General features: G+C 42.1%; 1 protein-coding gene across 1 annotated transcript; it reads left to right on the forward strand.

Annotated features, from left to right (window-relative positions):
- Positions 1-958: 958 nt before the first annotated feature.
- Positions 959-13,269, forward strand: LOC140226713 (NXPE family member 3-like). Its single transcript, XM_072307153.1, has 6 exons — positions 959-1,108; positions 2,792-3,367; positions 7,687-7,859; positions 10,955-11,216; positions 12,078-12,634; positions 13,227-13,269. The coding sequence occupies exons 1-6, from the start codon at positions 959-961 to the stop codon at positions 13,267-13,269; spliced, it is 1,761 nt and encodes a 586-aa protein (XP_072163254.1).
- The last annotated feature ends 245 nt before the right edge of the window (positions 13,270-13,514 follow it).

Here is a 13,514-nt window from a genome sequence, read left to right on the forward strand (position 1 = left end):
CTGCTTTTAACCCGTCGAGTCCCGAGTATACTCGGGCAAGCGTCTATATGGGAAATGCGTGTCGTAGCAAAATCAAACCGTCCTCAACGGGTTAAAGTCAAAAGTGTTTTACTACTTAAAGGGGAATTTCAGATGATTATCACAATTTTGCATCATGCAGTACATAAATTGACAGCTCTATATTTAGATTTGTGGAATAATGAGAGCTATGAACAGAAAATCCTATACTCTGACAAAAACGAATTACACCTAACAAGGATAGTGAAATAGGATGCCTAAATATTATTTTTAGAGGTGTAGTGCCTCGCAAGGGAATACAATATTGTTTGCTTATCAAATTTACCTGTATAGATTATGCTTTCTTCTTTCGTTCTGCTTCTTCGAACCTCCGCCCATGCATTCTTATGGTGAAGCTGCAATGCCTCCATTCTTGTTCATTATGACTTTTTCTTTTTTTTAAGAAGCATTATTTATCCTACTCCCAGTCACCATACAAATATCCTGAAACTCTGTACCCAATATAAGCAAATGCGTCTTTTATTCCCCTCGAAGTATAAAAAAACTGAAAATCATCCGGCAATCATCTTTATTTACGGCAATAGACGAGGGTCCAATGACGAAACCAGGTCCAATGCTCAGGGGCAAAAATTACGTTTTGGACCCCCATACACATAGGGAAGCGCGTGTATGACATCCCATGATTAGGCAGGCGGGGATGTGCTATGGTTATGGGAGCTATACGGGCAATACACACATGATCATAATGATTTTACACCTCCTTGGGCAACGCGTCATTATTTGACGTCACGGAACTTCGTCGATGTTATGATGAACTGCAGCGACTAAACGCTAACTAACCGTGTCTCTTTCTGCTCTCTTCCTCTCTCCCTCTCTCTCTCTCTCTCTCTCTCTCTCTCCTTCCAGCATATTCTGACGTAAACATTCATGCGGAATAGACATGGACTACTATCACAAGCTACTCACCTTCCTCGTAAGTGGCGCCCTTGTCCTGACGACCCTGTCCACTTGGCAGCTGGAATCCCGGAGAGGTGGTGGAAGCATCCAACCCAGGGTGGCGATAGTGACGGGAGCGGACAGCAGTTCAGAGGTTGGTAAAACAGGTTCCCAATGGCGATAACAGTTTCTTGACGTTTTTCTCTGGGATTTTCAGCACTGAAAAGCGGCGACACATAGAGAAGCCGATGGGAATATTACAATGCAAATCTCACGAAGACGAATTTAGGCTTTGCAAGCAGGCCGTATAACAAATAGATGGCATGTTGCCCTGCTACGCCATTCTATCAAGAATCGGGTCTTGTTAATGTTTTACTTTTGAATGTTCCTAGTTATTTCTTTGATTAAACTAGTAATAGCATGATGAATTCTAATATGAGTCGTTTTAAGAGGGATTCTGAAGGAAAGATATGATGAGTTTGTTCGCAAAAACCGATAAGTCCATTTTTGAAGATTTTGAAGTGCCTTCTCTGTCATAAAGTACAAAATAATACCTTTTAAATGATATATTGGTCACTACATACGAAAAGGTACATTGTTGAAGTTATGGTCAAAAGAAGCAAACATTTTCTTGTTATTCTCTTTATTTTTCTTGACCTTTAATCGCAAATATTTCCATTTGGCAAATATGGGCTTATCGGTTTTTGCGAACAAACTCTTCATATATAAAGTGATTACGTTATACTATTATTATATCACTTTATATTCAGACGCATTGTATTATATTTTATTACATCGTATAAATTATGTCATATTAAATCATAAGGCGTATATAGTATTCAAATTAAGGCCCCGTTTTATCAAGAGATGCAAATCGATTTTAATTTTCATTACCTTCCTGCTGCCATAGACTAACAGTTGAAATCAACTTTATAATCAATTCCAACTCTTCATAAAACAGGGCCATGGTGTCATAATTATTGCACAGAGAGCAGATTAAAAAGAAAAAGATTCACTATGAGATTTACCCGTTTAGGAAATATAGTCCCCTATGTGAGACATCAGTCAATTTCACGACGAGTCAAAGTGGAGAAGAATAAGCAAAGGAAGCCGCGTGGATCGAACACGGTGTTTAACATCGAGGAGGTTAGATGGATAAAAGAGGTATAATTTTACTCATAGTTTTAAATCATGCCAATCAAATACATGAAAAATCAATAGAATACAATATTCAGATATTCAGGAACAAAATACGAAATAGTTAATCTTATACTTAGATGTAGGCCCTATGGGAAACGAATTATATCCTAGGTGGCTACCAACAGGTGTCTTTTTTTTTTTTTGCATGGAAGCGGTAGTCGTGTGTTTTTCAACCATATTTTTTCATTTAATTTTCATAGCTTTATATTCGTGGAATTTGAAAGATAATGCACAATATCAATGGCATACATTTAAACATAATACAGAGGACTAGTTACAACAGGTTTTTTTTTTTTTTTTGGGGGGGGGGGGGGAGGGGGGAGAAAGATATTAAAGAGGTAAAGGTTCAGGTGTGATTTTCTTCAGTTCGTCTTAACATGAGAATGCCGGAATTTGAGAGAAGCTTGGGTATTTGTTTTATGTTCATCGTGTCATTGTCGGCAACCAGGGACAGCCTGGTGGTGGTATCGCTGTCCGGAAAGTTATAAATGACAGGTTCGAGTCTCACTGGTTCTTTTTTTTCCCCCGACACGTTTGTTAATTAACAGATCAGCAGTTGCGATCTGAGCATATTCAGTTTGTAAAGGAAGACATATCTCAAACCTGAGGTTTTATTTTATTTTTCTTTTAATTATAGGTGCATGATACTCCGAGAAATGGAGAAGCTTGCACACAACCTCGGGAGAAACGTGATCAAATGCAACACCCGCTATGTCCTCATCGTCAAGTCCGGTTCTTTCCTCGTACGGATGGCACTTTTTCAAACTCACAGCCTGGCCAAGACGAGATCAAAAGTTCGCGTATAACCAGCGGAAAGTATTCTTGGTTTGAAATAATTCACCGTCGACCATTCCACGTCTGCGACGAAATCGAAATTCGTATCCACGCGAGATCCGCTAACAATGAGCCCAAGGAATACGGCGGGGACTACTTTCGGATCAAAGTGTATACAGTCAACGCTACATTCAATGCGAGCACGACGCCAGATGGTGAGGTGTGGGACCATCGTAACGGAACGTACTCGGCATACGTCACACTCAAGTGGGAGGGGCTTACTCGTATCAATGTGACATTGGTGCACCCCAGCGAAGCTGTGTATCTCTTAGAAACTTATAGGCACACTCGACCCACGAGGTTCAACTTTAACGGCCTCTTTGTGTCCGGCAACGTGTCTGAAGATGTGTCCTGTAATTTCATGCCGTGGAGTAACAAGGTAAAAATGTCTTTGTTGTTGCTGTTGACGTTTGTTTGTTTGTTTTATTTGCTTTCCTCTAATATTGATGATATAATGTCCCAAATACACAAAGGAATTTGTATGATAATTATCACTGCATGATTAATACAGTAGTCGGTCTCACTTTTCACGTATATATTTAGTATTATATTGAGTAGATAGTTTGTTTGTGTGTGTGTGTGGGGGGGGGGAGGGTGCGTGTGCGTGCGTGTTTTTGTACCTGCTAGTTTCTATGCGATTACTCATTAATACTGACACTGTTTTAATTTTGTTTATTTACCCATAAAGAGAAATGATAAATTCAGTCTACTCTGCAGTAATCACACAAGCAGTATCAATCCAATTATATATAATATCTCATCTGAAGCACAGCGAAAGAGAAGGTCAAAGAGATCAACAACAAGAAGGCAACAGTTTGTGCCGTCGATTACTCAGTAGCCAATCTACAGATCTAACTTCTGAACGATTTTCCGAAGAAACTGCTCCGGTATGAATCGACAGAATACTGTAGCATTTCTTTCCTTGTCTGCAATACAAGTAGGGGTTTCGCAACGTGTGTTTCTTCTGCTTTTGGTTTTGCTCTAGCTAGGACCATGGGCGTAAATCCCGGGGGGGAATGGGGGGGGGGGGATATATCCCCCCCTGAAATGGAGGAGGGGGGGATGGCCTGTACAATCATCCCCCTGAATTTTGAAAAAAAAAAATGGAGGAAGCAGAAATGTGATTGTACATTGTATCAATTTTGGCATATTGCGTGACGTTTGTACACCGGCCTTCAGACAGGTAACAGAGCTGAAACAGTATTCTATCTTGTAGGAAAATGTATACATAATTTTCTCAAGCGCTCGCTCGCTTCGCTCGCTCGCGAAGAAAGTAACATCGACATAACCGTCGGCCTTATGCCAAAAGGGCCTTAACACCATAGACTTTGTACACTATTAGTGCCCTTTTGGCATGAGGCCGACGATACTGTACAATGTAAGGTATGGCTCAGACGTTGACAACGTCACATAGTATAGGCCTACATGTAAACATGCTATGACGCGAGTAACTTGGGACCATCTGCAAAATATGTACGAAAACAAACAAACAAACAAACAAACAAACAATAAAAAAACTATATCGCCATAATTGAACCCCCTCCATTTCCTGAATCATTCCTGAGAAACGCCAGTGACTGGTGACTCAGTCAGGATACATCTATGGGCATACCCAGGAAGATCAGGGGCGTCGAATCTATCTCGGGGGGGGGGGGGGGGGGGGCAAAGGGGCATCTGCCCGCCCCTACGGAAGTGTTTAGGCAGACAAATCATTTATCCCCAAGCAATTCCCGAGATGAGGACAAATCTCGAACCTTCTTAATGGAAAATTGTCCAAATATCGCCAGAACTATGCACCAGATAGTTGTATTGCAATCTTAAACATGCAAAAGCTCCGCTATACAGGATCCCTTTCGATAGACTTTGTACACTTTTGAGATTGACGTATATTTCCCTAATTTATCAAAGAGTGTGCAGCAGATCTTTCACTTAACAAAAGCACCCTCATATGCAGAGGCGTCGATGGGGGGGGGGGGAGGGGGGAATGGTTCCCCCATAAAAGTGGGACAAACAAAAGCGAAAAATATAGCCACAAACGGCAGTTTTTGGAGTGTAAAATGTCAAAATTTTAAAGCTCGCTCGCTCCGCTCGCTCGCATTTAATCGCTATGCCATTCTTCTGATGTTGCTGCCAGACTGACAGCAGTTGCGCCCGGTGCGCCCCCTTAATTCCAAAGCGAAACAAACGACAGTTTTTGGACTGTAAAATGTCAAAATTTGAAGCTCGCTCGCTTTGCTCGCTCGCATTTAATCATTATACCATTCTCCTGATGTTGCAGCCAGTAATTGCCAGCAGTTTTCGCCCGATGCCCCCCCTTAATTTCCCAAGTGAAAAAATATAGCTACAAACTGCAGTTTTTGGACTGTAAAATGTCAAAATTTTGAAGCTCGCTCGCTTCGCTCGCTCGCATTTAATCATGCCATTCTCCTGATATTGCTGCTAGTAATTGCCAGTAGTTTTCGCCCGGTGCGCCTCCTTAATTTCCAAAGCGAAAAAATACAGCCACAAACGACAGTTTTGGGGACTGTAAAATGTCAAAATTTTCAAGCTCACTCGCATTTAATCATTATGCCATTCTCCTGATGTTGCTGCCAGTAACTGCCAGCAGTTTTCACCTGGTGCGCCCCCCTTGATTTCCAAAGCGAAATAATACAGCCACAAAGGACAGTTTTGGGGACTGTAATATCAAAATTTCAAGCTCACTCGCTTCGCTCGCTCGCATTTAATCGTTATGCCATTCTCCTGATGTTGCTGCCAATAATTGCCTGCAGTTGGCCCGGCGTGCTCCCCCCCCCCACCTCTTAATTTCCAAAGCGAAAAAATACAGCCACAAACGGCACTTTGGGGACTGTAAAATGTCAAAATTTTCAAACTCGCTCGCTTCGCTTGCTCGCATTCAATCGTTAGCCATTCTCCTGATGTTGCATACTGCCAGTAATTGCCAGCACTTGTGCCCGGTGCGCCCCCCCCCCCCCCCTTAATTTCCAAAGCGAAAAATATAGCTACAAACGACAGTTTTGGGACTGTAAAAAGTCACAATTTTCAAGCTCACTCGCTTCGCTCCGCTCGCATTTAATCGTTATGCCATTCCCCTGATGTTGCTGCCAGTAATTGCCGGCAGTTGGCCCGGTGTGCCCCCCCCCTTAATTTTCAAAGCGAAGAAATACAGCCACAAACGGCACTTTGGGGACTGTAAAATGTCAAAATTTTCAAACTCGCTCGCTTCGCTTGCTCGCATTCAATCGTTATGCCATTCTCCTGATGTTGCATGCTGCCAGTAATTGCCAGCAGTTGTGCCCGGTGCGCCCCCCCCCCCTTAATTTCCAAAGCGAAGAATATAGCTACAAACGACAGTTTTGGGACTGTAAAATGCCAAGATTTTCAAGCTCGCTTGCTTCACTCGCTCGCATTCCATTGTTATGCCATTCTCTTGATGTTGCTGCCAGTAATTGCCAGCAGCTGCACCCGGTGCGCCCCCCTTAATTTCCAAAGCAAAAAAATACAGCCACAAACGGCAGTTTTTGGACTGTAAAATGCCAAAATTTTCAAACTCGCTCGCATTTAATCGCTACACCATTCTCCTGATGTTGCTGCCAATGATTGACAGCAGTTGCGCCCGGTGCGGCGCCCGGTGCGGCACCCCTTAATTCCCAAAGCGAAGAAGTATATCTACAAACGGCAGTTTGTAGACTGTAAAAGTATTATGTCAAAATTTTCAAGCTCGCTCGCTCCGCTCGCTCGCATTTAATCGCTATGCCATTCTCCTGATGTTGCTGCCAGTGATTGACAGCAGTTGCGCCGGTGTGCCCCCCCCCCCTAGTTTCCAAAGCGAAGAATATAGCTACAAACGGCAGTTTTTGGACAGTAAAATGTCAAAATTTTCAATGTAAAAAGATTTCACCGTGGGAGGGGGAAACCCCCCTACCATACCCTCCCCCCCTTGCTTGCTTCGCTCCCTCACGATCTCATAACCGCTCCCCCTAAGATCAAATCCTGTCTACGCCGGTGATAGGCCCCACTATTTAGTAGGCCTTCGCAGTGATGTCGCACAGGCGGAGCAAGAGCTGAAATACCACGATTTAGTCATTCAATAATGTATTGTGAATATTTCATTTTCTATTGGGGTTTTTAAAGAAAAAAAAACACAAAAATTTCACCAAACGTGTGCACCAGATCGCTGAATTTCAGGTCTTAAAATGCAAAATCTTCCTCGTGTGGGAGAGGGATACACCCCCCCCCCATACACACCCTCTCCCCGTTCGGTCGCTCCGCTCCCTCTCACAGATATTTCAAAAACAAACTGATTTTCCGCCGCAAGTCATCTGACAAGCAAAAAAAAAAAGCAACAACAAGAACAAAAAGTCTTCATATTTTTGCTGCCATTCTCCTCCCACTTTATATTTCTGCAAAAGAGTGGAACATCCGATCCCTGTAAAGTGTGTGTGTGTGTGGGGGGGGGGGGGGAGGGGGCACAAAGCTTCCCCCCCCCCCCCCCCCCAAGGCTGCGCCGGTCCGGTTATGGGCTTGTGATCGTGGTGATGGTGACCATCCCCCCACTCCTCAGTACGGATTTACGCCGTTGGCTAGGACAGCGGTTGTTGTTTCTAGTGTCCTTCCTTTGTTTGTTTGTTTGTTTGTTTGTTTTCCAGTCATCACGATGTTTTATTTACTCGTGTTTTGTCTTCTTTTTTTTTTTAGGAATCGTATTGCAACTTCGTGGACAAAGCATCGGGCATTCCATGGTACTGCGAGAAGCCAAGTAAAAAGAGACTTCGCTGTTCCGACTGGCGGTTTCATCGCCGCTATCTAAACGTTATGAAGGAGGGCGAGCTAAATCCTTTGAGAGCATCGGAAAAAATGGCATTCGACAGGTAAAGCGGTAACTTGTAAGTACACATACTGATAACTATACTTGCATGTGTCATTTTTCTTTCTCATTATGTAGAATTCGTCATCGTCAAGAGGTGGCATGTATAATTATATATGTGACCCTGCACCTCAAAACAAACAAAAAGTCGCCAGACATGAATTTTTAGTTAACTCTTTATGTGCCACGTTCGCACATCCGACTCAGTCGACGGCGTGCCAACTTCGCATATTCTGCTCAACAAACAAAGCCGCTTAAACCGATCGATAAATCGCTAATCCCGCGGTACAATCAAAGCGTTTCTTGCGCTTTTGTTTTTCTCACATACTGCTTGCATTCTATGTGGTGATTGACTATCAAGCGGTGTTCCCAACTAGATTTGCGTGGGCATTTCAAGTTTCTGTCACGATTTTATGTGCAAAAGTCATGCCTTTACAGTAATGTAGCAACTGGTCATTCAAAAGAAAAATTAGAAATAGATTTGTCATACAATTTATATCAAAGCAAAATTTGGCATTACTCTTTAACTTTGCTCACTATTGTGTCCACCGTAACAGGAATTTGTAGAAGTTATACAAACTGGAAACACCAAATTCTTTCTCGAAGCATGACTACCTTCGTGTCTCAGAATAACGTTGCACACATGACGTTTCCACCATGGCACATAAAGAGTTAAGACCACATTTTGCACGAGCAGACTTTAAGCTTTAAAATGATGTATAACTCAAATCAAATGGACTCTCCTAACCTATCTAATTATTGGAAAGAAAGCACAAACTCAGGAAAAGTGTGAACTGAGAAAAGAGGCTCTGAAGTACAGTGTCTATTCAAGCGCTTAATCTTTACCAAACCGTTCTGGCTGTGCGATGAATGGGACAAAAAACAGGAAGTAAACCACCAGAGTAATAACAATGAAGGGATTATCAGATTAAACTGAAATTAAGCATGCCTCATTAAATTATTCTGTCCATAATTAATGCCAACTTTCAAAGCAGTAGCACTATCCTTTCAAAAGTTATTAGAGTTGAAAGTGAAGAGTGTGGACAAGGTTTTTCAGAAATGAAAAAGGGATTCTAAAGACACACATTATCACACTATTCTACTAAAAATGTTCGAGATAAACTGCTAAAAAACACACTTTCCTGCCCGTTTTATGATACCAAATTTTAGCATAATGTAAAAGAAGACCCGCTCTTTCAGAAAATATGAAAAAGTCAAGTTGGGCGAGGTTGACCAATCTCACTTATTTTCAGTCCTCCCGCAAAATCAGTGTGTGCGACTTTATGTTCGTTTTGAGGTGCACGGTCACATATATGAGTCACAAGTTTGTACAATAGTCATGTATACAAACGACAACACACTTAATACAAACACGCGTGCGCGCGCATACACACACATGCACACACACACAGACACACATACAGTACATCCCCTGATACAGTACTCACAGGCTACCTTACATGGGAGCCTCAAGCAATATTGCTCACTTGACAAAACGGATGTATATTTGCATTCGACTGACTTTGCGATAAGAAATAGTCCACGCGGCATGCTGATGTTTTGTAAAGTTTCGGACTACAGGCCGTAAGGCCCGGTCCCACTGCACTTACGGATGCAAAGAGGGTGTAAAGCGTACACAAAATCTTGCCATCCGTTGGAAAACGCTACAAATCCGCTGTGTACCCATCGCATACGTGTTTCATCCGCTCTATCCATCGAGCATCCGTCCACTGTGATTTCATCCGCGCAAAAAGTTTTAAGCTGCTTAAAACTTTTAGAACGGATGAACTTTCCGCTGTGTACGATGTAAATCCGCGACATACGAGCAACAAACGTTGTATGTCCGTGCGGCATCCCTTAAACGTCCGCTGCATCCTCTCTACATCCTCTGGGCATCCTCGCAACTCACATCCGCTGCAGCTAAAAACGGAAAGAGGGAGGAAAAATATGGTACGTGGAACGTCTTTACATCGTTAATAGCACGTTGATAGAAAGGATGTAAGCGTATGCATCTCGTATATAAAGCATTTCGAAAGCATCCCCCCTGCATCCGCTCTGCATCCGCTCTGCATCCACTCTGCATCCGCTTTTTCTGCTATGCGTCCGTTTCGCAATTATCTCCGGTAACCCCTTCGGAGCTGTCATCCCCTTCCATCCGCTTTCATCCGCTAGGCTTCCGATGAACATCCGTTGAACATCCCCGCTACATACTACCCACGTCCGTTCTATTTCCGTTCTGTTACCGCCAATTTTCGCTAATTTTGTTAATTTCTGGAGCGGATGAAAGCGGATGAAGCCATCCCCGAAATTTTGCTCGTCCGCTGTGTCCTTTCTGCATACGCTTTGTGTCCGTCGGCCAGTGGGACCGGGCCTTTAGTTGGATCAAGTACGTGTCATGGCTGTACTGTACTTACTGATGAGCTGCGATATGCGTTTTAATTTAGCCGGGTCCTTATTAGATAGAGGAGACTGTTAATTTGGGACCGTACATTTCTAGTATTTTTTTTCTATTTGTTGTTTGTTTGTTGTGCGCTTGGGATTGTGTAAAACTAGTTTGTCTTTTTGTAGTTAAGTAAACCGACAGTTGGTTGAAACTGTTTATTTATTTATCTGTGAATGAGGCCCCAATATCAAGCTCGGCTTACTGGGAATCCTCCTGTATGGTACCTTCGCTTTTCTGTTTATTATTATTATGTCTTCGTTCTTTGTCACAATGATTTGATTATCTGCCATGTGCAAAATCAGCCATGAATTATTATGAATCATGTGTTTATTTCTGAAAGTGATCAGATTTGATTATTGTGCCATACAGAAACAATAAAATGAAATGAAATGAAAATTGTTTGGTGTTGTTTGCAGACGTACAAGTCCTTCGTAGCGTCCTGTAGTGATTCGATATCGTAAGGTTGTTTCAGTTACATCCAAGCTTTCACTTGCAAACACGAATGAAGATGGAAAATGGGGCTCAAAGCACACTGCAACAACTGCAGAAATGTAAACAAAAATGCATGCATAAGGAGAAAGTTCTTGAAATAATCTACTTCATTAGAGTGTTTAACTGTGCTCTCACACTCAATTTTACTCTGTTCCTATTGGCAGAATCGACGAACCCGTCCACGGGCCCGTTAGACAAGTCCAGGTCGGTAGGCAAGTTCAAGGAAGCATTCAACACGCCATAGAAAAACTTCCGGGTTGTGACCCGCGAAGTGACCTCAAGCCCTATCGATTGGCCGGCTTCTACATGAATAACGTATGGTACTCACCATACTGCAAGCTTCGAAAGTTTTCTGGACAGGAGTCCATGTTAAACTGTCTGGCTAACAGACACTGGTATTACTACGGAGACTCAACAATACGACAGGTAAACACTTCCAACCGTCCCACAAGTAAGAGCATGTCCGTTCCCCTATTGAACTGACCAAGACGGATACTAAAGCAAAGAATGCCACAGCAGAAATATTTAAACGCATTTAATTTATATAAAAATAGACAGGGTTATAAGTGAGTTCATCAGCAACTCCAACATTTTCCACCAATGCTGTCGTTGATAACTGTTATTGGTTATTTGTTACAGTGTGCTAGATTATAGTAGTAGCTTTCTCGATCAACCTTTTGTTGTTGTTTTTGTTGTTGTTGTTGTTGAAGCAAATATCCTTTAACTAAAAATACAATTTATGCAGGAACATAATATTGGTCTCCGTACCGAACAATTAACAATGAGAACGTTAAATTGCAACATCCAGAAGTCTTTCACACAATTGAGAAAAATAATGTTCTTTTAAATTGCATTTTTCTTTATCCTCTATTTCAAATGATTCACTATGAAAATGACTTTTTACTGATTCACAGTCTTATTATTCCCTTCTTATGCAGCCATAGACATTCCTGAGAATAAATGATTCTATCATGATTTGCTCCCCTTTACCAGACACACTATTCTAAGTTATTTGCACACCGTAAGCCCCTTCACTAGGTAATCTTGAATAAGTTGCTCTGTATAATAGTCGTTGTCAATCATTCTATCTTGAGAAATGATCACCTCCTCGCTCTGTTTTGAAATAATTATCATCATGTGGCAGACAATCCCTATAGTGTTCAAAAAAATATCGGTAGAAATGGTCGATGTGATCCTCAACAGTCACTTTAAGATGATACAATAATATTGGAAGGCTTTTAAAATTATGAAGCATATTAACAAGTTTGTTGATTTTGGTTATTTCAGCTCTTTTCCTACGTGACAGACGTATTGCCTTTGCCCCGAACTAGAGAAAACGACAACTATGATACATGCAGCCGGATCAATGCCACCAACGAAGAGCGGAATATCCAAATGTACTACGAATTCCACTATCTCCCCATTCATCACACTACGTGGCTGGACATGGATTTGATCCGCGTTGAACCGGCATACTTTAAGGCCATTCGGTCCCACATTGACGTCGTCATCGTGGTCTCCATATGGGCGCATTACACTCATCTACCGCTGTGGTTTTTCCGGGAGCGGATTCACGCGGTCCTCGACGCAGCGGACGAACTCTACAGCAGGAATTCGCGTTCGGTTGTTATTTTGAAGAGCGCCAACACTCGAAACCACGAGGACAGGGTCCGGTCTATTGTGAGCAGCGATTGGTCCGCTCTGCGACTGTTCGAAATAGCGCGGGAAATGGCAGCCGCTCATCCTCGCGTGGGATTCCTCAATGCATGGGACATATCCAGTGCTCAGTTTGCAAAGGATGAGATTCATCCGCTACCGCCTCATGCTCAAAATCTCAACCGCATGTTCTTGTCGATGTTGTGCTCGTAATAGTGCAAATCCAGTAAAACTAGTTAAGTCCGATCTATTCTTTGTCAAACAATTGCTCCAAAAAATGCGGCAAATGATTCGCGACAAATGATGCGAGATGTTTGCTTCTCCCTCATTTGCACCTCCAGTAGTTGCTCCACAGACATTTTTCCCGCAGACATTTACACAAATACGACAAATATTGAACTAAAGTCGGACCTTAGATACAAAATGTCGGCTGAGCAATTGCCGACAAAGCAAATGTAACCCGAACAGATGTCGTCGAAACAAATGTTGTGAAACATTTGGTGCAAGCATTAGTCGCAATTATCGGAGACTATAATATAGTGATGCATAGAGTAAAATCATGGGACACTCTCAACCTCGCAATATCTCGGGCTCAATCATTCGATGCCCAAAACAAAATGAAATTTGTGTTTAGGGCCTTGGTCCTGGAGTGGGTAGGCTCCTACCTGCAACAATAAGAGTTAGTAATTAAACAGGAAAGAATAAGATATTTGAGAGTATTACGCAAGTTTCACCCCCCAAAATAATGGCCATTACGCAGAAATGTACGAACTTTGGCAGCTTAACTTATTCATGTAATAACGAAATTAAGAAGAAAAATTGAGATTGAGATGTGAATAAATAGAGATATTGCAACGTTGATGTAAATTTCTATTTTGAATGTTTACAAAATAATACATACTAACAAACACATAATGAATACCTACTCACAAAGTTATGGTCTCGTTTGTTTCGATTTCCCAGTTGTGTAGAGAAGACAGGAAAAAAAGATGATCTTGTGCAATCAATTTTCGTACATATATTATGACAAAGCGAGCAATATTGTTACTCTGTGCAATGTATGAAATT

This window comes from Diadema setosum, chromosome 3, assembly GCF_964275005.1.
Source record: "Diadema setosum chromosome 3, eeDiaSeto1, whole genome shotgun sequence".
Taxonomy (NCBI): Eukaryota; Metazoa; Echinodermata; class Echinoidea; order Diadematoida; family Diadematidae; genus Diadema; species Diadema setosum.

Excerpts from the sequence above, each read along its gene's own strand:
- LOC140226713 (XM_072307153.1), top strand. The coding sequence starts at position 959 with ATGGACTACTATCACAAGCTACTCACCTTCCTCGTAAGTGGCGCCCTT. Across the intron at positions 1,109-2,791 it reads GAGCGGACAGCAGTTCAGAG|GTGCATGATACTCCGAGAAA; the intron begins GTTGGTAAAACA and ends TTTTAATTATAG. Across the intron at positions 7,860-10,954 it reads GAAAAAATGGCATTCGACAG|AATCGACGAACCCGTCCACG; the intron begins GTAAAGCGGTAA and ends TCCTATTGGCAG.